This window comes from Myiozetetes cayanensis, unplaced genomic scaffold (assembly GCF_022539395.1).
Source record: "Myiozetetes cayanensis isolate MyiCay16 unplaced genomic scaffold, myiCay2020 scf12, whole genome shotgun sequence".
Classification (NCBI taxonomy): Eukaryota; Metazoa; Chordata; class Aves; order Passeriformes; family Tyrannidae; genus Myiozetetes; species Myiozetetes cayanensis.
The window spans coordinates 8,229,914-8,256,794 of NW_026086826.1; the positions used below are offsets into that span (position 1 = coordinate 8,229,914).

The following is a 26,881-nucleotide window of genomic DNA, read 5'->3' on the forward strand; positions in this document are numbered from 1 at the left end:
TACTATTTTCCTACTATTTTCCTACTATTTTCCTACAAGCAACTGCTGTACAGGCAATATTCACAAAATTTCCTGTAGCTGTGGGAAATACCTCAAACAGAAGGTCTGCACTGGGATAGCATCTTAAGAGATGAAAAATGCACTCTAAAAGAGTGTGACAGATCCTGAACTACGGAATTAACCTGATGAGACAAAGCCTGATCAACATATTTAATTTTGACATTAACAAATATGTAAAAGAATGGCACGCTCATAAGGGTATCTGCTGATGGATGATACATATTCCAAAGCTTCCTCAATCAAAAAGCCATCTGCCAAAACCTATTTTAAACATTTTTAGTAACCAGAAGAGCACAGCAGTCACAGGAAAAAAAATAACTATTTTTCTCCTACTTATGAAAAAGAACTTTTCTTGCTGATTGTCCCCCTCTGAAAAGCAGTAATAACTGGCATTTCCATAAGTAGCAATGATATTATGAAGGGTTCCCCCTTCATAAGGCACTATATTCACAAAATTACCTGAAACCCACACACACTAAGTAGCTTACAAAGATGTTTAGGTCTCAGGCATAAGAAGAAAGGACAGCTATTATCATAATCTCTTGTTCTCCCAGCAAAATGCTCATATTAACAGTGTGTTCTCTCTAAATGCAACCAGCAACTTTCTCTGTGTGAAGAAAATACTGGAACAGAAATATTTCAAAGCCCTTTTCAGCCTGTTCACAAATGCACCAGAAGAAAATGGAATAAAGCAGTGTTAAATAATACTCACTGAAGTCATCAGGCTTATGTTCCATTTTCCTCTGATCTGCAGCAGCCTTACCAGGATCACCAGTCTGATCAACACCAGCCTTCAAAGCAGGAACTCCCAGTGGATTTTCCAGCACCAGTTTCCCTTTCTGTGTAGCTGTTGAGCTTTCCATTCCAACCCCATTCCCTGAAACATGGGAGCCTGGAGCGTTTTCTCCCCCTGCCTGGGTTTTTGGCTGTTTCAGGTTTTCCAGCACTGATGATAAATTAGAGAATTTTTTTGCTTTCCCATGACTTCGATCCTGAGCGTTTGCTCCCGTATCTTTAGTGCCAGGAATACAACTATTTACTTTGCATGATTTATTTTCCCCTTGTTTATCAGAACAAACATCATTTTGTTTACTTTTTTTGCTGCTATTCCCACTTGGAGAACTTCTCCCAACATCCTTCACAGATTTGTCATTCCTATTATGTTTGTAATTTTGATTAATTGTAACTTTGACAGGTTTGCCTTCCTCACAGACGAGACGGACAGACTTCCTTGGGTCATGATTTCCATTCTTTGAGCTCTTGGCCTCTTCCATTATAGTGAAGACCTGCTTCTCCTGCCTCTTGAGACCACTTGAAGTGCAATTCTTCAGCAATTTGCAGTTGATTTTAAATCCTCTGTGCAGGAGAGGATCGTAGCTGATTGTCTGCCGAGAAAATAATGAGAAGACATTTTTAAATGGAAGGAAAAAAAATTAAAGCTCTACGTAGACAGCACATTAAGTAAACTTCTCTAAGGGAAATGTGGAACTACAAATTATTATAGGAAGCATATTCCTCCCCCCCCAGGCATAAGTGAATTTTCATAATACATTCAGTATTAAAGTAAACTCATGAAAATGTTGATCAACCTGATTTGTATTTAAAAAAGGAGGGGATATTAAGAAATGAAACATGGCAGAACACTGCAAAAAACACTGTGATAAACCTGCCAACAGCTTGCTTTTTTCTTTCCTTCCTATTTCTGGCTTTCTGAGCAAAAACAAGAACCAAGATGTCTGCAACTACACTGGAAAAAATAAAATTAAAAAAAAAATTTAACACATCTAAAAAATCCCACTCAATATATACACAGCTCAAATTAGCCACTAGAGAAAACTAATTCTGCTTCCAGCAAGCAAGCTCCATTTTATTAACTGATTTCAAGAAGCATTTGGAGATACAATGCAAAGCATTAACAATAAACCTGCCTGACCACCTGCACCCACAGATACTCAGCAAACTTTTGACACATACAGCTCTCACATAAGTTAACTGCCAACAATTAAAGGAGATTTTGCTCAGCAAAGAAAGCCCACAAATAGTAAATATTTTGTTTAGCTGTAGATTAACTTTACTCATCTACACCTCAGAGCTTTGGGTGGTGTGTAATCATCTGAGCTTGATGTTGGCCACAGCTCAAAGGCTCTTTCCAATGGGAAGTTATGAGTAAGTGGTCTGTTTGTAAGGAATTACTCTTTTTAATACAGAAATATAGGTATGTTCTTTTTAATAAAGAAAATCTGTTCACAAGAAAGTAGATTTTGTTTTAAATAACCTTGAGATAGCAATTAAAAATTATGAGAATGAAGTATTAGGCATAAATGAAAATAAATTTTGTAAAACTATAGCAAGGTATGGAGTGCAGAGTTTCTCTCTTTCCTGTCCAGTTCATATCTGAGTTTTAGAGAACCCATCAAAACAAGTAGCTCATAATTTAGTGAAGAAAAGGAATAATAGAAAAGTCTACAAATTACATCTATTAAAAGTATAACAACGTACTGTTGTACTTTAATAAGAAGAACTAGAAGGAAGGATCAGATTAAAATGTCTGCTTAAAAAAAAAAAACACACACAAAACCACCTTTCTGAATATTATCAGTATAAAAGACAGTAGCTTTTTTTCAGCCTATATAATATAGTTACTACCTCTCTCTCACTTTAAAGAGACACAAATCAGAAACTACTTGAGGACACAAAGCACGTACTAAAATGGTTATCTTAAGTCTCTACTGAGATAACTGAAAATACATATTATCTTTCAAAAATGAAAAGCAAAGAAAAGAACAAAACCCACAAGAATTTTCCTGAAGCTGATGTGAGCACCACAGTCTTCAGCAAAATAAAAAACCTGAGAAGAAAAAAAAAAATAAAATCTATATTCCTAAATCTGTAGCAATGGTTAAGTATTTTATCTCAGAAACACAATTAGTTAGTATCACAACTATTTTCTATTAAACACTGACTGCACCTGGCTCGTACTTATTGATGAAAAAAATCAAGAAGATGAACCAGTATTTGCCTCTGGACTTGCCTTTCCCCCAGCAATTCCTGTCAAACAGCAGCAGGATCCGGCCACCTGTCCCAGCACTGCTCAAACCCCAGGGTGTGAGGAGAGCCCTGAGCCCCCCAGCTTGGCTAAACTCGGACTCCTCCAGTGCCTGAGCCCACGTAAAGCCCTGCCCTGCAGATGGAGTGTTCACACCTCTGACAGGATGGACCATCTTCACGCTCCACTGCGCGTTTGGGTTTTTTAATGGAACCAAAGGGAAAGCAGAGCAGGACTTTTCAACTCTAAACTATTTCTTATATTTCACTTGTTCAGCTTCAAGAGGGGGAAAAACCATCCAAACCAACAAAAAAGCCCCCCTCCACACACACACACACATCAATTCCGCTTCATTTCTGGCTCGTTCGTGACCCCACATCCCCCTGACACGGCAGCAGTGACACCCTTGGTCCTACCCGGCTCCTCACTGCCGGCTCCGCGGGCTGCTCCTGCCCCGCGCCTTCTGCAGGGAACCGAACTGGAACCACAAGCCAGCCCAACACACAGCTGGCACCGCGAGGAGGAGGAGGAGGAGGAGCACGGCCGGCAATAACAAACAACTCGCAGGGTGGGGACAACTCCTGTTGGCACCACTTCCACATCAAAGCTGCCGTGGAACTCCCGGCATGGCAGGAAAAGTGGGGCCTCGGATTGCTCTGCTTTTTTTTTTTTTTTTTTTATGTGTCAAGTTGTTGGAGTCATATTTGGAAAGAAGGTTTTAAAAAAAAAAAAAAGAAATCCACAAAAATTATTCAAATTATTTGATCTCGTCCATTCAATGAAATACACGGTTATATATTCAAAGAGAATATATAATCTTTAATCAAATGTACAAATGTGATGGGAAAAAACAACTGAGGAGACTGTTAATAAAAACTAGAATCCAGCTAATAAATTGAGTACTGTGATATTACATATCTAGAGCGTGAGTGTAATCAAACGTAAGTAGCTAATGTTAAAAAACCCACAGATATATTCCTTGTTCCTCAGAAATATGAATAAAAAGAGGTCATGAGATCTCATAAGACAAGGAAAAAAAAGTTAAGAGTTCTGCAATGAAATGCAGGATCTGAAATGCAAGTACAATTATAATGTTGAATTCGGGGATTTTTTTTTTTTTTGCTTTTTGTTTCTCTTTTCCTTTTACTTTTTAATGCTGAAGTGATTTTAAACTGCTGCAACATACTCAATAGTGCCAAATTACCACCTCACAAAGAACTGCAAAGTAAACCAACTATTAAAACTTAACACGAGAAACAAAGCAGAGACCACTCCTAAACCCAAGAGGGTCTCAAAAAGATTCCTCTGTCAGATATTGGCCATCTACATATGAGAGAGGGGAGAGAGGGAACCAGGGAGAGGGAAAGGAGTGCCTCTGAAAAAAATAACACGGTTGGAAACAAAACACTGGAGTGGAGTGAATCAGTGCTGAGGTGGCATCTTTCTGGAAACCTGGATGGCACATCTTGTTCACAGGCTCAGGCTCATACCAAACTGCCAGGTCTGCAATCAAACAAGATTTTTTTTCCCAGACAGGCTGGCAACAAAAACAGAGCTTTTCACCCGTGTCTGCAAAGTAGGGTGTGATCAACCTGTAGAAGGCATCTCAGTATATCTCATTTATTCACTACCCCGGAGTTACAGGGACTTGGTTTCCTTTGCTTTCTGAAAGTACAGTGCCAGGAACTCCTCTGAACTCTAGCTCAGCTCTTGGCTCTTTTAGAAAAATAATCTGGCTGAAATACAACTGCTTGAGGTCAGACAAGATACTATCTGACCTCAAGCTCTAGAAATGAATAAATCTATACATATCTACAGCAACCGAATTAAAAATGTTTAAAATCAGCTTGGCTTAGAAATAGTTTTAGGCTCACGAAACAAAGCAGTGAGAATGTTTCACTTTCATTTCTGCCACTTTCAACTCTTTCCTCCACCTCTCAGACTAGCATTAGAAAATTCTACATTTGAATTGCAAAACTCAGGGTAAGGCTTACTTCCAAACGGGAAAAAAAAGCCAAACAACTTTCAAGAAGCTATTTCTACTCATTTACCCTTCCACTTCTCCCTCTCGAGTTGTTCTACTGTACTTAACTCCCTCAAACACACACATTTTGGGTCAAACTTTGACCTAAACAGGGCCTCTTCAAAAATAAAGGCAAGTCAAACTGTGAGCTCCTGCATTCTGAGTTGCTCTTCTGCAAAGCATTTCTTCTTAATCATTTCATTAGGAGCTGAAGTGCCTGTACCTGGTTTCCTACACATTCATTTTGTGCTCCCCAGTCACAGTCTCGCTCACAGCCCTTTGGGCAAACAGAGGAGACGTTCTGGGGCTGAGGGAACATACCCATGGACTGGTTTGCAGCTACTCCTTATGAGAAATGGAACTTCCTCTCCTTTACCGAGCCAGGATTGTTCCAGAAAACACACACAAACTCGATGATCTTTTGACATTACTTCAAATATGGTCTAAAACACGGTCCCAACTGGCTGAAAGGTCCAAAAGTAACAAGAGTAACTGAAGGGAAAGAGAACAGGCTTGCGAGTTTTGTTTCCCCAGGGAGTACTCGATTAAATATAAACAGTGACAGTACTACAAACACAAGTGTTATCACTCTCCTTCTATAAAACATTCCCTCCTCTGAGATAGGGACACGTGTATTTTATCCAAGGCCTGCTTTTATCTGCCCCATTATGACTGTCCTTAAGCTCAAATCTCCCAGCCAGCCTTCCCCACAGTAAGTGGGGTGATTAACCTCAGTGCCCCCCTCGCCTCTTTACCAATACAGCCCAGCTGAACTTCCTCCACAAAAACAAAAGGAAATTCTGCAAACAAAGGTTACAGCCAGGCAGGAACAACAGGAAAGGTTGTCTTCTGCACTCTGTTCATATTGCAGCACAGGTAATGTCCACAGACACCCCTAATATGCTGGGGAAGAGAGGCTCTTCTGGACTGTTTACAGCCTTAGGCCTATTTTTCTGTCCGAGAACTTCTACAAACCATCCAAGCCTCTCCTATGTTCTGTGTCAATAATTTTAAAAAGTTATCACACATTTATGTTTGTTTTATGATGAACAAGACGTAACTATTACGGATTCTTGATATTTTTCCAAAGCACTTAAAACTAAAACTACCAGAGATTAGTGGGCACTAAAGCGCCTCAGGCTCCACCAGCACTAAACCCATCGGTATTCTTAGTAACAAACACAAGTGCTACACAGTGCTTCAGCTCTCCCTGTTACTACAAGCTATAGAATTTATCTTAGTAAGTATAATATTCCCAAAATCTATCTAGAAGAAAGCCAGTACACTGCACACAAAATTTAACACACAAATCAGGGGTGCAACAAAACGCACTCTGGGCTCAGTGAAAATACAGAACTCGGTAGGAAACTGGTGCTGTATTTACAACTGAAAACTTCTAAGGAGTGATCACTACATTAACAACTATGTATATGTAAGTAAAAATATATAAAACTGTAACAGGATGATATCTGAATTACAAAAGTACTGCTGAGTAACTGAAGTAACAAGAAAGGCCTCGCTTGATACAAAACGTAGTAAGACATGTAGGTGCAAATATCTTACCACTGAATTATGAAATGAGCAAAATCTGCTGGATGTGAGACCTGTAAAGGATGTGCTTGTTACAGATCACTCTCTCTGCATTGACACTGCTTTTTCTACAGCACGGGGTGACTCACAGAGAAGGTGAGAGAGAGGCACGTCACCATCACCCAATGCCAAGAACACACTTTCTGACCCTACTACTGCTGTGGACTCCCCATGACTGGGGAAAGCCGTCCTCTGTCACACCCGATGTGTAACTAAGCTACACCAGCTTCTCTACCTCTCCATTTCGTACAGGCTTCTCATGCTTTAGTCCATTTTGGTTCTGATGCTGGGGTTTACTGTCAGTCTACTCCACAGCCGACTGCAGCAAGCACTGGAGCCAGAGGAGCGGCAGCACCTGCCTCCAATCTCACGTATGCTGTGACACGCTGGGATCAGAGCAGAACCTGCTCCGAGGTAGCTCCAACTTTAAAAATACACACACACACACAACATTTGCACCGATGCCCCTGAGGAGGCTGGAAAAACACAGCACAGCAATGCCCAGCTTTAAAGCCTTTCAGAGGCTGAAGTGGCTTCCGGAGACCTGAAGGGATCACGAAACTGGCTTAAAGAGCAGCCACACACTGAGCTCAGTTTAACCAACGTGCTCTTTACCTCCCTTTATGTGGTGCTTATGCTAAGTAAAAATACAGCAGTATGGATTGGTGGCATCTGGATCTCCTACATAAGCAATAATGATCCCTTCACCCCAATTGGAATCCTTGAGGAAGGGATGGCCTGTGAACTACTTCATACCGGTTGCAAACTTCTTGCAGAAAATAGTATTTCATACATCAACAGAAATAAAAAAAATAAAATCTAAGAACATCTCATAAATATTTGTTTTTTTTCCCCAAAGATTTGCTGAAACCTTAGAATCAAAATTGTGAACCAAGGATACAGTATGAGTACATCTGCATGTATGCATGCATTCCTGATGAAAAGAAAAAAAAGGTAAAAATTAAAAAAAAAAATAGGTAATTAGTTTTTAGTACTTCTAAGTTAAACAATTTACCAAACAATACACAAAATCTTCTCAATGTGCCAGAAGCACCAGAAATGTTGACTTCCACTGGATTGCTTCCATTGTGTGAATTAATCCACTAAGAAATTGCAGGCCCTTCTTTCTGTGAGTTCTCAATACAAGTCAGTGCCAGTATGACATTATTTCATTAAGCTAGTGACAAAAACAAAGTTAATTTAGTAGAAATGCTTTGTAAAATTTCAAAAGCCAGCATTACAAGTAGAAAACGGGACATACTCTCAGCTGGGCAAAATTCTGAACTGCCTTATGGCATCACTGTGAACACACGCTTTGGATTGACAAGCAGATCCACAAGACATTTACAGGAGCTCCCCAGGGATATCTTCCTTTCAAGTAGGACACAGGGAAATCCTGCTCCCCTTTCTTTCTCCCCACAGCAGCAATTCCCTTCAGAGGAAGAAGCAGGTAAATGCCCTGAACTGTGCAGGTGTCCCACAGCATCCACCAGTTTCTTTTCCACTGCAAGCTGAGGTGGGAGAAAACGTCCCAGCTGTCCTCTGTGCAAGAACAGAACACAGAAGGAACTTTCTGATCCCTCCGTGTTTATCTTCTGGGAACATATCCCAATATGCACATTCTGGGAAATTGCAATTTTATCCCAAAATTAATTTTATGAAGGTATTTTCAGTAAAGTTAAGTAGAAAAATTATTAAAGCAGCTCAGTGCAAAACTGGTTTTTGCAAAAGAGACCTCTTACTCCTAATATAGCACCTTCTGCCAGATACTGTAATTAAGTCATACTTCCATGGCTGGCTTACTTTTCTTGTCACGGAAATAATTATGTCATAACTATCTGGGGTCAGACTATCCAAAGAGCACCTACTGAAACTGGAAGCACAGCTCAAACAAAACCATAAACAACATGTATCCTCTATTTTGAAGCAAATGCAATGACCCCTGAATCCAGGACACGGTGTTCAGGAAGCCAAGTGACATGGAGGTGGCAGGGATACAAAAAAAATTATTAGATCCATACTTAGATACAACTATCTCTTTTTAATGTACTAATCTCTACCTTAGCCTAAATCTGATTATATTGTTTCTCTGCATGTTACGAGTTCATCCCCCTCTGATATACCCAGAAAGAACCTCAAAAGCGAGGAGGCCTCAGGTAACATGTCATATTCAGCCAGCTGGCAAATCGCAACCTATTGCAAAAGCGGCAAAGTCGTTCAGCTGTATTTGTACACAAAATAAGGCAACAAAAGAGCACGACCACGTCGGCGAAGGGATGCCTGGGCGTCACATCATAACTCACGGAGGGTGGAGGGGGCACGGCCGGCCAGGGCAGCCCCTACACGGGGCATTTCCCCGCGGGCCCCGGGGGTCTCTCCCCCCGCAGTCTTTTATCTCACAGGGCGAGCGAACAACAACCCGCACGCAGCAGCCCCAGCCCGGATGCGCCCCGGGGACGGCCCCGGCCCCCGCTGACCTTGGGGCGGCCCCCGCGCCGCGACCCCCGGCGCGCCCCCCGCCCGGCTGCGGGGCCCGAGGCCGCCGCGGGCCGTCGAGGCGGGGCAGGGCTGGGGCGGGGGGCGCCGGCGCGGACAGGCCCCCCACCCGAGCGTGGTCCCCGCCCCGGGCAGCCCCCGGCCCCGGTACCTGCGTGCGGCGCTAGCGGAGCGGGCGCGGCGCCCCCGCCATGCCCGGCCGCGGCTGCTGCAGGCCCCGACGGCAGCGCCTCAGTCCGGCCCGGCCGCCATGTCAGCCGCGCCGCGCGCTGCATTGTGGGGCGAGGGCGGGGGGAGCGCCCCGGGGGCGGCGGCGCTGAGGGCGGCGGCGGCTGCCACAGACTCGGCCCGGCCCGGCCCGGCCCGGGGACCCCCGGCCGCCCTGGGAGGCTCTTGTGCCTCAGAACTCCCCCTTGGCTGAGGGGCCGACGCGCCCCTCTCCTCAACACTCCCGGCGTTCAGGGCCTCCCTCCCGCAGTGCCACAGCAGCGAGCGGGGATGAGGGAATACGCGGAATAAGCAGCACGGTTTTTATTTAATCCCTCCCCCCCAACAGCCATCCTAATTTACACCCTTTCCTTTTCTCAGACCAGGCCTCTCCCTACGCATAAAATCATCAGGGTTGGAAGAGACCTTTAGGATCATGCAGTCCAACCATCCACCGAGCGCTGCCCCTGTAACCCTTAAACCACTGAACCACATCATCCAGTGCCACATCCAGGTGCCTCCTAAACACCTCCAGGGACGGTGACTCCACCACCTCCCTGGGCAACCATTCCAATGCTTGAGCATCCTAACAGTGACTTCATTTCTCCTAATAACTAATCTGAATCTGCCGTCTCAGTTTAAGGCCATTTCCTCTCATCCCGTCACTGCAGGCACGGTAGAAGAGACCGCCCCTCACCACAATCTCGTCGGGTGGTCGTGGAGAGCGATGAGGCACCTGCACCCCGGGTCCTGCCGAGCTGGGTTAGAGCTCCACGGAGCCCCACGCCCAGTCCTGGCCTTGCTCCCCCCTTCCCCAAGGCTTCCCCTTCTCTTCCTCTCCTCTCGAATCGGTGGAGAGGGGCAGGTGTGCCCTGAGGACACTGGGGAAGTGGCTCCAGGCTCCCTGACCTTGGCTACGGAGCTGGCCCCGGAGCAGCCCAGGACAGAGGCTTGGCCAGCACGTCTGCTGGCAATTTGCAGGTCTCCAGGGAGAAGAGCCAGCCTGCCAGCTCTTAGTGCTGGACGGCGACCTGAAGGCACTGGCAAGTGCTTGTCTGAGGCAAATCCCTCTGTGAGCCACTACTACCCCTTTTTGGCACGGCAATGTCATGTTGTTGGCACTTGAGGCTAAGGAGGCCTTTCCAGAAAAACAAGGCACGTAAAAGATTAGTCTTGAACTGCTATAGGGGTTCAAAGGAAAGTATTAAAAATAACAAGAACTGTAGTGCTGGAAACACTGCCTCAGGGAGTATGTGCAGGTAAACAAAAGTTGCAAAATCTGTAATACTGGATTCTATAAATACTGACGAGACATACTTCTGAATGTATTGTGAAGTCAGCACAATCCTGACTAGGGGTAACCTGCTATTTTTTTTGGTTCACTTGAAGTTCACACTTTACAAAATTAGGATTGGATAACTTAGGGTTGTACTACAGAGGTTTCACCTTTAGGAACGTGAGCCAGGGCAGTCCAGGGCAGCAGTGACAGAAACAGCGGTGCTGCCATGGGGCCAGCTCAGGTTAACCGGGTGGTGGTTTCAGCCAGTCCTGTTTGACAAAGATTTTTATTGGGTTTCACAGGTCAAAGAGTAAATTGCAAAAGTAACCTAATTATACTTGCTGCTGGATACAGTCCTCCTAGATCAACATTTAGACATGCTACTGAGCAAACACACACCAGTTTGCAAACCTGACTAGCATATTTCTTTCAAATAGTTGGATAGACTTTAATATGAAATGTCAGTTCAGTTTGGCTTCCAAAACTTGAACCATTAGAAAGCCAAGAGTCTTTGACATGGCTTCTCTCTGTGTTCAGGAACAATGCTTTCTTCTTTGCTGCTGTTAAAGAATGTTTTATTGCAAGGAGCAGTATAGAAATATGGCAGTAAAAGAGGAAGCTGAGTTCTACTGCCAGCTGGCCATTATTTAAAGAATTCCCAATTCAGTGCCAGTGATCAAAACCTTTCAGATTCTGGGCTCGGTTTGTAGGATAAAATATAATCCTGAAAGCCACCAAATTTTATCCAGAAATCAGAGACAATAATGATCAAGCTGTAGGAAGCAGATTTTATAAAGTCCCTTTCCAGAGCAAAACTTGCTTATCTCCTGCTGCAGTATGACACCTCATTTTCAGTCCCATACCCAAACTACTATAACATTATGCCTAAAAAACGTACAAGTGTATTGTGGATTTCTTTTTCATTTTCTGGCCAAAAAATGCTTATGTTGATCACTGTTGGAATGATTTTTTAAAATTATTTTTAGGATTTACTCGGTTTTTAACATCTATTTAAGTGTATCTACTGTATCAAGGCCCTGTTCTCTGTCTCTAGCTATATTGGAAGAAACTCTAAAGCTTCTTAGATAATTTACTTATCAAATGAGGAAATCATACTTGACTGTCATCTCAAGGATAGGTTCCTGGTCAATACTATGGGCAGGAAAGTTTACAGAGAGATAGAACTTATCTGTGAAGAACTTCAGGTCCTTAGCAAGTGTCTTCCCAGCATAGCAGAAGATTTTCCATCTATATATTTTTGTAGCATATTCCATTATTTCTTGGTGCTGGATGTCTACTTAAGCTGAAATACATAAAAAAGATGTGAAAATTTGAAATGCTCAAAAACTATAATTAAATTTGTCAACTTGCTGTACATGTCTTCTTCACTTACAGTAATGCCAGTCATGCTTGAATTACCTAAGCAAATTTAATCAAAATGTCAAAGATCTACCAAAACTCAGTTAAAAAAAAAATAAATCACCAAGTGAGATGACAAAATGTAATTTGCTCTTCAAAAGATAGATTTTCAATATGCCTTGGAGGTTCTACTTAATTGTTTTCTGTAAATCACTGCATTTTGCTTTTCTTTGCCAAGAACTATCGAAGTCCCAGCCATGGGTGACCAGTTTCTTGGGCCAAGAAGAAATCAATGACCATTTAATGCTTTCTATTGTTGATACTTTATATGTCCAAATCCTTTTCTTCCAGCGGGCATGGGAGTAAAATTGTACAAAAGGCAGTTTTTTACTGCAGGCAACCCAAGAATGACATCAGTGCACCGAAGCAGTGGTTGGGCTCTGCATGTCGGAAAACCTTGGTACCAAATTCAGTTCCTGAGGCTTAAGGCCTCCTTCTTGCTTAAAACCCTTTGGTGGCGTGGATTGCCCCCTGTCACACCGTAGGACCAGTGCTGGGGCACTGGCTGCTCACTAACCAGGAGCTTGCAAAGCCGAAGTGCCTGCAGGCCCGGCTCCTGTGGGGGTGTTCCGTGTGGGGCCGGGCACGGAGTGTTTGTAGTTCTGGCTTTGCTGTCTGTCAGCCGGGACTCTTGTTCAGAGCACGCACAGCAGTAACCAGTAGCAACCAAGCCACTGGTATCCTTTGACATTACACCGTAGTTACCAGATGCTATACTTAGTACACTAAAAAAAGGCACTTGCAAATCTGTCAAAAATCATAACAACTCCATCCCTTATTTTCCCAGGACGTAGTTAAAGCAGGATCTTTATATCTGACTGGCATCCCACAGACTGTTCTCGAGCCAACCAGTACTTTAAAACCACGTACGGTACTCAATGCACCACTTCCACCGTGAAGTGCTCCATGTCAGAGCGCGTGGATCCTCCACGAGTGCCCCGTGCCGAGGTTTGGTGTGGACAGAGCCTCGGGAGTGCTGCAAAAGGCCGGTTTGCAGCAGCCGGTCCTTTGCGGCGGCGCTGTGCCGGGCCGGGCAGAGCGGCGGCGGCCGTGCAGCATGCTGGATCCGGAGGGCAGTGTGGAGCACCAGCCTTCCCCTTCCTTCCCCAAACTCCTGCTCATCCCTCTAGCCATGCTCCTCGCAATTGCAGCGCTCCTGCTCTTAGCCTTTTCCGCCACGCGGCAGAAAGAGCCTGATTTTTACACTTTCAAAGTTGTAAACATCAGGGGCAAGTTAGTCTCCCTGGAGAAGTACAGGGGCTCGGTAAGTGCCGCGGTGCTGGGCTCTGGCCCAGGCTCACTAACAGCCAGTCCTTGCATGTCTGCGGGGCGAGAGGGGGGAGAGAGCACAGAAACTTGGGGCACGGTCGCGTGTAGGTCTGGGTTTATCACTCTTTACCTCACCACTCTTGAACTGATGGGCAGTGCTGCCCGCATGCTGCCTGGGTGCCGCTCCCCACACCTCTGCACTCCTGTTTAGCGATGCTATCTAGTTAATCCAGGCTCCTCGTCAATAAATGTTTGCAGTCTAACCCCTGTGTGTGTCCGCGTCTTCTCCCGGCGGAGGCGGCTGCCGCCTGTAGACGTGGCAGGCAGGGAATGCTGCCCGCCCGCCGTTCCTGCAGCGCCATGGATTGCACTGGATCGTGGCTGTTCACTTGGAAGCTCGGGAACTTTGCGTCTTTGTGTAACTTACTTTTGGAGCTTATTTCTGCCTTTTAAGTGCATGAGTTCTTATATATTAGTTTTACTTAAATCCCATTCCTTTTTAATGTTCTACATTAAAAAAAAAAAGAAGGGATTTAGTCAGTGGCTAATGGAGTAAACAGATTTCACCGTAGTTAGTGAAAATGTGAGAGACATTATAAAGTAATTATTGTAATATCAGAGTATAATGACATTGTAACATCGTGCTGTTCCTCTTTCGCTTTTTAGTAAGTGAAAAAGGGCATGTAGACACACACATACTTTATGATGTCTTTTAAATTTTATTTACATATTACATTAAGGAGTTTTAGGCAGAGCTTTCCATGCCATTTTAAAACAGTTTCCTTGACTATAACGTGATTTTAGTTTAGTTTAGGGTAGGTTTTTTAGTGGTTTGATCATGTAGAAAAGATAGTCAGTACCTATGGAAGAGTGATGAGGGAATTTAGCACACTGAGGGCTTACTGCTATAAACTCTTATAGCCCCACTCACAAATTACGGAAGCTAAAACCAACATAAATCCCACAAGTGCCCCCTTCAGCACTCAAGTGACACATCTGTGACACAGCAGGCAGTCCAACAGCTTCCCTGCTGCTCAGAAAGGCACCACCTCTTCTCACTTTCGCCCTTAATCTCCAGCATTGTGTTTCCACTTTCCTTTTCCCCTCCTCAGGTGCTTCAGTGAGGTGTCTGAGCTCACTGGTGCACAGCAGGTCACTGAAACATTGGCAGGAACGCAGAGAAGGCATGTGGGGAGATGAACATTTTCCTGAGCTCAGCAGAAAGGGATACTGGTGGAGCTGGAACAAATGACAGGACTGAATCTTACCTGGTCCAAGTTCTCATCTCCCTCCACGCACAACCCAGATACAGCAGAACTGGTCCCATGCCCACTCAGATATCTCTAGTGGAAAAAACCATGGAAGCTGTTTAATACTGAGCAATATTGGTGCTTTTCTAATGAGTGCCTTCCAAAGGCTCTGTCAATAAATTCTGCTACTGGGGCATGTTTTGTCTACAGGTCATTGCAAATCTGAATAAGCAAATACCACCTGTAGCTTCTCTACCTGGGAGCCAGAATCCACATGGAAAGGAGTTAAGGGGGAACTCAGAATTCCTTACAGCTACCCCACAGAGAGCTGTGGGTGTTCATTCCCCACTGGAATTGCAGAGCCTGGTTTGGAATCTCATGAACAGGCAGGCTGGGGGTTGTGCCTGTATCCCAGTGCTGTGATTCCAGGCCATCCTTGAGGCGGGACTGGTTTCATAAGGGAGAATTCTAGATCTGTCCCTTGGAAAAGGGAACACCACTGATGAATGGTGATCCCTGATCTCTGCCAGGCCACACGGAGCAGTTGATTCCTAAAAGGTGATGACCAGCTTCTGTATGGATAAAAAGATTTGCATTCAGACATCCTATGGATGTTCAGGCCAGCTGCTCTTTGATAATGCATCTGTACCATTTTAAAGAAAATTGCAGCAATAAAACACATCCCTTTCTGTCATTATATTGTCAGAACTCAGTATCAAGATAGAAGAAAGTTAATTAGAACTCCCATTTATTCCTTAAAATAAATTTGCTTAAATCTGCAGTTAAATAAGTAGTGTTAAGGCGTAGGTTTATCATAATATTTTAAAGCTATTAAAAGCAAATAATATTAAAGTACTACGTGTGTGCTGGTGGTGTTCTAAAGAAAGTGAGTCACTAGTTACCTCCAGGAACAATAGTCTGCTAATTGCCAAACCAGCTTTTAACAGCCTTAAGCTTTCTGGCAGATGTAGAAAAGACATTTTCTTCAATTCAGTCACTCAACTAATTTAGTTAAATAGCTACCTAATTGGTAGTCAAGAAACTAACTGGGAATTGAAAAAGTCCAAAAGCTTCCAGACTACAAAAAAAAAAAAAAAAAAGAAGAAGAAGAAAAAAAGAAGTAAGTATGCTAATTCTAAAAACATAAAAACATGAGAGCTTGCAGAATATTTTTCAATAATTCCTTATTAATATAAATTTTTGTGTATTCAAATAATTGAAACATCTTTTTTCCTGGTAAGAAAAAAAGACTGGTTGATATTATATCAATTTCTATTCGAGTTCATCTTCATAAAAAGTACTCTCCATTATATAGTACAGGAGAAATGGACTAACAATTATGCAATAACAAAAATTAAAAATATTAGGGAACAGTTTGTGTTTTTTTTCTGAAATAAATGTGCACAGACATAATATCCACTTTAATAAAAATACTGCAAAAATGTAAGGGAGTACTCCCTTTCTATGGGGGCATAAGACATTATATTGCCAGAATGCTAAAAGTGTGGCACACGTGCTGCAAAATCAGGTATTGTGTGACATGTACCTGGGAGCAAAGGCTGGGGTGACTGTAACAACTGAGGAAAGAGCATCATGAGTGGAATAGACCCCAAAGCTGTCTGGTTTACTGTGCTATGGGAGAAGGCCATCCTTCCATGGCTTTTCCAGGCTTCCATGCTGATGTTGACCCATCCACGTTAAAAATGAGGGGCAGTGATACGAGGCTGGACAAGAAGAGGATCCAAACAAGATCAGTTCTCTATCTAATCTATCTCCCTGGTTCAAGAATCTTACCTTTCATTTTCTGATGTGTCAGATACACTGTAAGATATATTCTGACCAAAAATAGCACCTATTTGGGAGTCAGAACTCCCAAGCATCAGCTGTTCCCTGCTGTGTTTAGACCTGTCTTTGGTCTAATAGTGCCAAGGCACCCCAGAGCTGAGCACTGTGTGCTGGGGTGGAGCTGAGCAGTGTCAGTGCAGTGCCTTTGGAAACCCTCAGCCAAGGGTACTAGAGCCGTGGGAAAGCATTAGGCACTACAACCACCTAAGTATTATTTTACTGCTGGAAGTAATGCCAGGCACTTTGGATCACAGCTCCCTGCAGTCTGAGAGTGGGTATTACTGAGTGGGGGTAAATGCAGAGAACAGCATTTAATTATTGCACAAATGCTGCTCTTTTTCCAGGGAGGTAACAGCTCTGTGGGTTGTGTAAGCTGACTCTTATGGCTCAGATCTAGCCAGTTAAGAATCTCCAGGTCTAAAATCCCTGCTGAAAAATCCACAAAGGGTTACTTGAAGATGAGACCAGATTCATAAATCTGTCCAGAGACCATTCCCTCCAGGAGCACATTGGTGTAAACGTTAAATAAACCAGGAAGTGTTAAATAAATGAGTTCAGTACTAGAATTGCCTGAGTTTTCTAAGCAAAGGGAAGGACAGGATAGAGTTGAGAGGTCAGACAAGAGCTAATAGAGAATTCAGCTTCAGTGAAATGATTTCTGTGAGGTCCATGATGAACTGTTTGCACTGCACACTAGGTGGTGTGCTTGACCTGCACTCTCAAGAGCATATTGAACTTCATTTAAAGCATTAATAGTTGTAGGAAGTCAAAGTACAGCCTCTACATGAGAACAAAAAGAGTGACTGTTATTTATTAAAAATAAAATATAGACCAAAAAAATAATTATTTCTAGTACCAGACACTTGAAAGATAACTTGGTAAAGGTTTTTAGAGAATCATTTTAAATTATCCATATGAAATACCAATAAATCCTGACAGTTTTGGTTATAGGTGTTAGTTACACTTTTAGGAGGTTTGCACTATTAAATTATGGAGTTCAGTGGGGGACAATTCAGTTACAGGGAATGCATTTTTCTAAGGAAAAAGAAGCATAATGTGTTTGCTGTACAAAGTGCTGGTGTAATTTCCTTCTATTTTGTGGGAGAATGTCTGGAAGTTTGCACTGTTTGCACCGTGATCTCTCAAGCCTTTCACCACCATGCCAAATAACCACAGATTTTAAACAGCTGTAAATTAAAATTGTTTCTTTTTGAGTGACTTCTTTCAGGCCCTCTTTTTACTTAAAATCAAGTAGAGGTTATAAAAGCTTGATTGCTTTCATCTTTCATATCTGTTTTAATAGGAACACAATGCCTACACCAGCTTATTCCCCCAAACCTCCAGTGATAAATTCTTACATTTCCATTCTATTTGAGATAAATTACCAATAGATGTGAATACAATAAGGGATGTGAATACTTCTGCATCATGAAAATGCCGAGCCTTAAACTATATTTTAAAAAGCTTCTCAAATTTCATATGAAAGAGCTATGTGTGACTTCAGCTCTTAGTGGTACAATTTATCTTTACTTCATGCTAAGCTACAGTTATCACTATGCTTGGTAAATCAGATTATTTGAAAGGAACAGAACTGCCAATAGTTATTTTTTATGGCCAATATATGAGTTCTCTTTGAAATGCTGACAGTCTGCAACAGGAATTCATCATAAAATTGTTATATCCTCTCAAAAAGAAAAATCTACTTATGTACCACATATTCAAATGTTTTAGGAAACTGAATTTAAAATTTCAGGCAGAGCTTTTAAATGCCTGAATGAAAGTGATGCTTTGGAGGTTGGCTGGGTGGCTGCAGGTCATATTTCACATGCAAGTGTCCAGGGAGTGCTGAGATTGTGTTCTGTTGACGCTGCACCACAAAGGAGATCACACCAACTTGTGCTTTGGGAGATTTCCTGTCTGCCAGGGAGAGCAGTGCCACTCCAAAACCACTTTAATTTCAGGAGCTGGACCTTGTGAGTCCCTTCCAACTCAGGATATTCTATGATTGTCTATAGCAATATGCCTATACAAGGTAGAATATACACCAAGTGTTGATTTTTAATGTAAGAGATTATAAACACCAACATCTCAGCTTTTTCTTCACTCATTCCTACCCCTCCTGGGCCTTTCATTTATGATCCCATACCTTCCCCAGCTAAAGGCTTTCATATGCCAGCTTGTTTTCTGGCCTTAAAACCCCTATTTACATGTAGCTATTTATTTTTTGAATACTATAATTTACTTGACACTAAATACTTTTATATTTTGCATCGAAGTATTAGAACGGATTCAATTTATGTAGAATGAGCAGCAACTTGAAAGTCATTTAAAGATAAAATATCTCAAAAAACCAATGGAAAATTCCTCAAGGCTTTGAGAAACTGGAATATGTGTGGTTCAGGGTGAGGTCACTTACTTTCCCCAACAGATTCTTGGTGGAACCTGTTCCACACGTGCCTTTATTTTCCCGTGGGTGGGACACCTTCCTCCAGCTGCATCTGGGTAGTCTTCACTTTTTGGAATCTCTAACTGAGGCAGTAAAATTTTGTGAAAAAAACCTGCTGTCATTTTATCACAGCTGAGTAGATTTACTCTAGAAATGGTGGGAGATTTTACAGCCCATTCTGCACGGACCAACCTCAAATCCTGTAATTGCTTCTATTAACTTCCAGGTCAAGACATTTAACCAGCAATGATAAATGGATCAGCCAGTTCTGTATGGGTACTAAATTGTGCTCAAGGAAAGCTGCTGCAGAGCAGATGCTTCACAACAGATAAACAACAAAAAATACATTCATTTGCGAGTTTCTTTCATGCAGCCTTCATAGCTCAATGGGCACTGCTTGAATGTGCTTAAGAAACCGTCCAAAGGGCAGAATGGAGAAATATAGATTCTCTGAAAACTGAAAATTGCTTAGAAGTTTATTAATTATTTTCATGGTTGCCAAATAGGAATTTGGTTGCCAAATGAAAGAAATATTAAATGTTCCTATTGTGAACAGAACTCGATGTAGTTTCAAATATGTATTCAGTCACAGTTCTCTAGGCATTCTTTCTCTTTTTAAATAATCTGCATCCCAGCCTACCTGGTGGAAAGCTGACATGTCTAGCACGTTTTTCAATCTCTCTTCAGGTGTCGCTGGTTGTCAATGTTGCGAGTGAGTGTGGATACACAGACAGCCACTACAAGGCCTTGCAGCAGCTGCAGAGGGACCTGGGCCCCTACCATTTCAATGTGCTGGCCTTCCCCTGCAACCAGTTTGGGCAGCAAGAACCAGACAGCAACAGAGAAATCGAGAGTTTTGCACGGAAGACGTACAGTGCCTCCTTCCCCATGTTCAGCAAAACCACGGTCAGCGGGGCTGGAGCAAATCCTGCCTTCAAGTACTTGATTGGTGAGTAATCTGGAAGCTGCAGGGTTGTTTCTCCAGTGTAGAATTCCTCTGATACAAAATAACAGCTGACAGAAAAGAGATACCTGTGATTGTGTTCCCGGAGCTGGCAGGCCCAAAGAGGTCAGAAGTCACGGAGCCCTTCTCGCCCAAGGCAGGATTTCTCTCTCTGTCCCCTCTGACAGCTTTGTCTGACCTCCTAAAAAGATCTCCAGAGATGAGGACACATCAGTAACAGTTGTCCTGTTAAAAGCTCACCTAATAAACCTCTCCATAGGATATAGATTTTGAAATATTCCCCTGTATACACCCACCACCTGACCTTCCTTCTTCCACTTTGCAGCCTCCGAAGTGCTCCTCCTGTCACATGAGTGCTGCAGGCTGGATTTATGAGATTCATCTCTACAGCTGTAGCATAAGTGGAAGCAAAGCACCTCATAATTTACTTCAACAATCAGAAAGTGAAACTGGGCACTAAAGGATGTCCTTGAATACTCCCTCCCTCATTCCTCCCCAAGCATTGGAATAGCCATGCCCAGTTCCTCCAGTTTCAATCTGCTTTATGGCACCGGAACCCGAAGAGTTTTGCAGGCCCTTAGCAGCCAGCTGGCAGAATCCATTGTAAGGCAGGATATTCTTTACCATGGCACTATTTTTCTTGCACTGAACAAACGCTCTGAATACCATTTAAAGGCTAAATTAAAATGTCAGTCTTAACCCAATGTGGAGGAAATGTCTTCCAGCAATGAAATCAAATAAAGCCCCGTGTGACACAGAATCCCTTGAGCTCCATCCTGCAAGCAAGCAATTCCAACGCTGCTGCTTCTCTGCAGTGTTTGCCCACATACCACTGAATTTAAATGAGAAGTGATAATGCTTTTGACTGTCCCAAGTACACCTCCTTCCAGGTGCCTGGGATGGATCTCTCTGCTAGCCAAACTTCCCTTTAATCCTCTTCAAGTCCTTCCATTTCTGTTTTGCCCAGCAGGGTTGTTCCTGCAGACATGCCACGTGAAACTCTCCAAACTCTCCAAACTCTCCCTGTTGTCCCCCAGGCTGCAGGAGGCTGCTGGAGGCAGCAGTTAAGCAGCACAGTGTGTAGTCTGGCTGTGTCTTGGTGGTACTTTGAAACATCTTCTAATTCCTCGTGAGGTTTTGCTCAGTGTATAATCAAGTGGGAAAAAGCTGCTAATTTGTCTGTAGCATCTGCACTTGTGCTTTTAGTGGGATGAGGTTCCCAGGCTAATTGAAAACGCTGACAGTTTCGTTAGTCACGTTGCAGAATGGGAAAGGGTGAAAGTTCAACTGGTGTAAAATGAGCTTGCGGTCAGGGAGGGAAAAACTGGAGTAGGTGAGGAGTAGGAGGAAACCTGCAACAATTACTTTGTTACTTTGTGTAGCATTTGTTGAAACAATCCTCTGAAGCACCTGACACTGGAGTGCTTTTGGAGGGGAAATTCTGGGTCAGCAAATTACCAGTCCTGGCACAGCTACACTGCTATGCCAATGCCATTTTCCTACCCAAGTCCACTGTGTCAGGTTTCTGGGTGGCACAGACACTCACACGCCCTCACACTGTAACACCCATTAAAGTGCTTTCTCCTGGCTGTCTGAAGCTTCCCTGTTCCCATTGGTCCCCAGGGGGCTCCTTTCTAGTTAAAGCTCCCTGTCTGTCAGAAAATGAATCTTATTCAGCCTGAACTCCCTATTAATTTTACATTCCTCCTTCCTCTGAGAGGGTAATCATCACATTGATATGAACAAATGTCAGGAATTGCCTAATGTGCTCTTCTAATATTTCCCTTTTTTTTTTTCCTGTAGAATCTACAGGAGAAGAACCAACCTGGAACTTTTGGAAATACCTAGTGGACCCCAATGGGAAAGTAGTAAAGGCCTGGGACTCCACTGTCACCGTGGAAGAAATAAGACCTCACGTTACAGAACTCGTAAGAAAAATCATCCTGAAGAAGAAAGATGAATTATGACTTTCAAAAATCCCAGCATGCCAGTTACATCTCTGTTGAGAATTGGGACTGGACTTTGTCTTTTCACATTCCAAAAGGGAGGATATGGGGAAGGGGAATTAGGACCAGCTGAATCTAGATTCACCATCCTAAGAATGTAGACAGCAGCAAGTTAGCATGGGCTAAGTAATTGAAATTTTTTTCTCCAACTGAATTCAGTTTGACCTTTCTGGAAAAAAGAAATTCTCAGTAATTGTTTCTTCCCCAATTCAAATTATTCATTGTGGGCAATGCTATAGGAAGTCAGTTCGTGTACCTGTAGGAAGAAGGCTCAGAATAATGAGAATTTCCTAACTGGGATCTCACTGATATCTACAATTTTGTTGTTATATTTTGATGGCAAACAGAATAAAATCAAGAGTAAAAAGTGCATGATTGACTCAAGGCATGTGCTAAGATGAGGGACAGAACAGGTACCTTCCCCAGGCAGACTTGCATGGATGTGCCTTTGCAATGACCAGGGCCAAACACACCTCATTTCATCTGTCTGGAAACTCAGTTTGGAAGGGCATGGGGGAAATATTAAACTGAAATGGAGGAAATATGAAGACAAAACCTCTAGAAAAATCCTCCACAACCTATGAGAAGAATGTCTGTATTTTTTCCCCAAGTAAAGATTGCCAGATGGTATTTAAAAAGTCATTTGAACATCTGTAGGACCAGAGCCTATAAGAAATGGCTGTTTCTTTCTTCTAGTAACATTTTGTCTTAGAATTACTCTCACTCATAAAACTCTCATAAAACTGATGTTAAATTTATTTTTCCATTTATGACACCATCCAATTTTGGCTGCATGTACAGACAAACATCAGACAATCAACATTTTTTCCCTGGAAGTAATTTTTGCAAATATTTAATTCTTGCATAATTACCTAATTTAATACCACATTACTGTTACAAATTATTAATGGCACCTTTTCAGACATCTGCTCAGACCTCAGCCTGCAGAATTCCTTAGCTCATGCTAAAATAAGAACACCAACAATTGCAGCCTCATTGTTCCTTGACAGAAGGAAAATCTTGTCAGAAGGACTCTTTGTGTCTCAACAAAAACACAATGTTCCCATGCTCTTAACCCCAGGATGCTTTAAGAAGGCTCTAGTCTTGTCCAATTGCAGAATTATTGACAAGTGAAAGCTTTTTTTGTGCTTTTTAATGGTTTTTCAGGTAGCACAAACAATGTTTGTCCCTGTAGTTGTCAGGGCCCAAGTGTACAAATAAACCTTAATTGACCTGACCACAGTAAGGACGTTTTTCAAGTCCTCAATGCCATTAAAGCTCTTCAGTGTCCAAACAGGCTCTGGGGGAAATCAAAGGCAGGGATTGTGGCCTGGTTTGCAGAACAAGAGGGGCAAGAAGAGATGTTCTGTGCAGCTGTCTAAGGAAGGAAGAGCTCCAGGTACTTTAGGATTTCCAGGAAGAGCGTGGAGGGCAGAGATTGTACTGCACAAAACAATCTCAAATTGCCTGGGAGAAGCTGAGAGTGAGGTTTTTTTAGGTTTTAGTGAAAAAAAAAAGGGGAGTGGTATGTGGAAGAGAGGATAAAAGGAAGAAGTAACAGAAGAACAAAAGAAAGAAAGGTATCAAGTAAAAAGGAAGAAATGAGAAGGAAATGAAAAGACAGTTTACAGCCAAAGAATCTTTGGGACAAATGGGGCATAGAAATGTTCCAGTCTGAACGTTGACACTAATGAGTATGTTCCAAGCTATATCAGCTACTTCTCATTTGAACTGTAACTCAAGAGTGCAGGAAATTGGGGGTTGTGGCAGTGACTGTGTGTATTTTCCTCTTGATGGTGAGAAAAGTGAACTCTGTGGTTGATTCAGTCATTTAGTCTGTTCTTACAGGGATCACTCTAAGACAAAGGTTGCTAAGGATATCTCAGAGAGAGGAAAATCAGCCCCAGCTGATACTTTGCTGGGACAGAGAACCCAACTGCTTCAAAAGAAGCTCTTTATTATCCATAGACTGTTTTTCTCTGTTCCTTGCTATTGCTGCAGTGCCCCAGCATTCTGTTTGCAAGTGCTGCAGGGCTCAAAGTTTTGTCCTTCTCTCCTGGTTCTCTTTTATAACTGAAGCCTGGATGAGCCCAGACCAGGCTTTCAAAAACTTTTTAAGCCCTTTCTATTTCAATTTTTTGTGTCCCACTTCAAACAGAGCTCTGGATTTCCATAGAAACAATTTCCCATTCTCCACCAGGCAAACTCTACAAGCCTAAAGAGATGTGATGGCAAGGATCAGTTGGAAAGGTTTTGTACTATATGGACAACTGTTGTCTGTGCTGCTTTTAAAGGCGTTACAAGGCACAAAAAAAGCTTTCACTTGTCAACAGTACTGCAATTGGACAAGACCAGAGCCTTCTTAAAGCATCCTGGGGTTAAGAGCAGGAGACCTGTGTTATGGTTTTGTTGAGACACAAAGAGTTCTTCTGACAAGATTTTCCAAGGGTTTCTGTCAAGGAGCAGTGAGACAGCAATTGTTGGTGTTCTTACTTTAGCATGAGCTCAGGAGCTGTGCAGGCTGAGCAGATGCCTGAGTGCCAGGAATGACTCCAGACTGGTGGCTGTCAGAGCTGGGGTTCTTACCAGTTTGGCCATTTCAAGAGCACTAAGGTAATAATATTAAATATGCAAGCCATCAACAACAGCAAATTTGAACAGGCACATGATTTTAAGCACATACCTACTCTTTCTGGAGTTAAAAGAGTCGTTTTCCTGATTAAATTAAGCACACGGCACATATTCCATCCTTTGTTGCACTAAATCAGTTTGTAGAACAAAGGCTTTGATCTTTTAATCAAAGTTATGGAGTAGAAGTAAATCTTCTCAGTTGTAGATTAATTCGTCTCTAGTCCTGCTCTAAGTCCTTTAGGACTCCCTGCTCAGAGGACCTGCAAATTACCCTGCTCTGGGTTGGACTTGTCTGTTGAGATTGGATAGAGACCATGCAGAGATCAGAAATTACTTTTTTTGCCTCATGAGTTCCAACACTGTTTTAATCTGACAGAGATATCCCCTACAGCAAGTCCTGAAACCTGTAAACCAGCTCGGAATATTTAGCATGAAACATTTTTCCTTGCCACTTCTCTGCTTTGCAGAGACAATATCAGTGTGCATTTACAGCCCAGCACTTTGATGCACGGAAAGCAATTATCTTGATCACCTAAGACTTGGTGTCCTACAGTTTGCAACTTTAAAGGTGTAAATTCTTGGCAGGTTGATTTAAAACACAAACTGAGCCCCCTGACATGATTGTGGCATGCCACGGGGAGAAGAAATGACTTTAAAGCCTGACTCTAGGTTTAAAGTTAGACAGGGTTTTTTAATCTTTCAAAACTCATGAAGAAGGTGACAATCAGACCTACCTGTATCCAAAGCTCTGTTTGAAATGGAATGTGCTCCACTGAAATAGAGCAATTGAATGGAGTGATAGAGGGGGGGTTAACCCCCTTTTTTGGCATCACAAGGAGAACAAAACCAAATACCCTCATTATCCTTACAGCCCCATCTGGTATTTTAGTTATATTTTAGTTTTATACCAGAGACAGTTCACTTGACACAATTTTTCAGTTTATCCTTTCCAACACATTCCAATTCATTCAGTAAGTTGCTGACCATAGTCAGGACTTTCAGAAGACTGAACATCCCTTTGGTTAAGCAAACAAATTTTATGCTGCCTTCAATTATTAGATCAACCAAATACATTCTCTACACATGTAAATCTATACTGCAGCTACTCACAGAGCCAGATGAAATTTAACAAGCTTCCTTCTGACTCGTTGACAGAAAGAATCAAATAAGCAGAGGAATCAGGTGTTCTCTGTGACAATTAACACATCCTGCAGTAAAAACATCACTGACAAAACACAAGGGTGTTTACAAAGCTTTTGATGGATGAGACACTGAAGGCACCGAATTTGAGAACCAGTTCTTAATCACGTTAAAGCTCCACAGCACAGAGCAGAAAGCAATCACTGAGCTGTACCTGGACTCCATCTCGAAGGTGATCTGTGATCTAAAGCTGCCCAGACAGCTCCCTAACACAGTGATGGCCACCACACAGGATGAGAAACAGCAAAACTCAGCGACATCTTTCAAGCCAAGCCTTGGCACAGACAGCAGTGGGGCCCGTGCAGTGCCAGGGGCTGCCCTTTGCCAGCTGTCTGTGCACAGGAGCTCAGTGAGCCCCCAGGAACTTTCCATCCTTAGCCCAGCAGAACCTGATCCCAGCTGTCAATCCACCTGAGAGATCAGCCAGGCTGTTCTCTCAAAGCACTGCCAGATACCTGCTCCAAAGAGGATCTTCTCAAGTAATTCCAGCAAATGAGAACACTTGAAGGACCATTCGAGTTTCAAGTAGGCAGACCTGTATTCTGGAAGGTGAGCAGAGGCAGGGAAGTGTTTAAGATGATTCTGCTGATGGAGATTCTTTTGCCCACTCAAACAGAAATAACAGCACTCACAGGGGCAGGGGCAGACTCTTTCCTAAGTGCCACTTGGTGGAACAGTGACAGTAAAAGGAAATAAAACTATTCTAGAACAATAGAAAAGACTGAAATACAATTGGCTGGAGAACAAACCTGTGTAACACTTGATCTATAAATGCACTTCTGGAGAACACTTCCCCATCAGACAGGAATTACAGAAATTTCAGCTTCAGGGAGCTGCAGTTTTAGCTTCCTTAAGTGAAAGATGCAGTAAGAAAGTTGTTACCGTATTATATAAAATAGTCCTCTGTCTTTTTTGTCCCTCTTACCCTAAAGGCATTGCTGCTTTGTTGTTGGTGCTTTAACCTGATTTATATGATAAACAATTATATTTTTATTTATCAACCACGTAAATCTGACACTGATGAATAAAAAACAGCTGGCAAGGAAAATATCCATGACCCCCAGATTGTTCATCCATCCTTTAAGAAAGGGCACAACAGTCAAACTGTTCTTGTCATGAAAGAGCTTGCTGAATTCCCTGCTCAAATTAT

At 42.7% G+C, this 26,881-nt stretch overlaps 2 protein-coding genes across 3 annotated transcripts in view; one reads left to right on the forward strand and one right to left on the reverse strand.

The window, feature by feature from the left end:
- Positions 1-9,480, reverse strand: part of TUT4 (terminal uridylyl transferase 4) — a 42,111-nt gene extending 32,631 nt beyond the window's left edge. Inside the window, exons 1-2 of one of the 2 annotated variants that reach the window (XM_050306503.1) lie at positions 9,367-9,480; positions 773-1,445 (exon numbers count right to left, since the gene is read on the reverse strand). In XM_050306503.1, the coding sequence (XP_050162460.1) occupies positions 773-1,334 (562 nt within the window). In that variant the 5' untranslated portion in view covers positions 1,335-1,445; positions 9,367-9,480. Of the gene's footprint in view, positions 1-772; positions 1,446-9,366 lie in introns of those variants that run through there. The other variant, XM_050306504.1, reaches the window with a different exon arrangement.
- A 3,690-nt stretch (positions 9,481-13,170) lies between these two features.
- GPX7 (glutathione peroxidase 7) lies at positions 13,171-22,267 on the forward strand. Its single transcript, XM_050306506.1, has 3 exons — positions 13,171-13,384; positions 19,618-19,879; positions 21,698-22,267. The coding sequence occupies exons 1-3, from the start codon at positions 13,178-13,180 to the stop codon at positions 21,859-21,861; spliced, it is 633 nt and encodes a 210-aa protein (XP_050162463.1). The 5' UTR covers positions 13,171-13,177; the 3' UTR covers positions 21,862-22,267.
- Positions 22,268-26,881: the final 4,614 nt, after the last annotated feature.

What these genes read in the sequence shown, in the direction of transcription:
- GPX7 (XM_050306506.1), top strand. Translation starts at nt 13,178, where the DNA reads ATGCTGGATCCGGAGGGCAGTGTGGAGCACCAGCCTTCCCCTTCCTTC. An exon ending in TGGAGAAGTACAGGGGCTCG is followed by an intron (nt 13,385 to 19,617) that starts GTAAGTGCCGCG and finishes ATCTCTCTTCAG; the next exon opens with GTGTCGCTGGTTGTCAATGT. An exon ending in TGCCTTCAAGTACTTGATTG is followed by an intron (nt 19,880 to 21,697) that starts GTGAGTAATCTG and finishes TTTTTCCTGTAG; the next exon opens with AATCTACAGGAGAAGAACCA.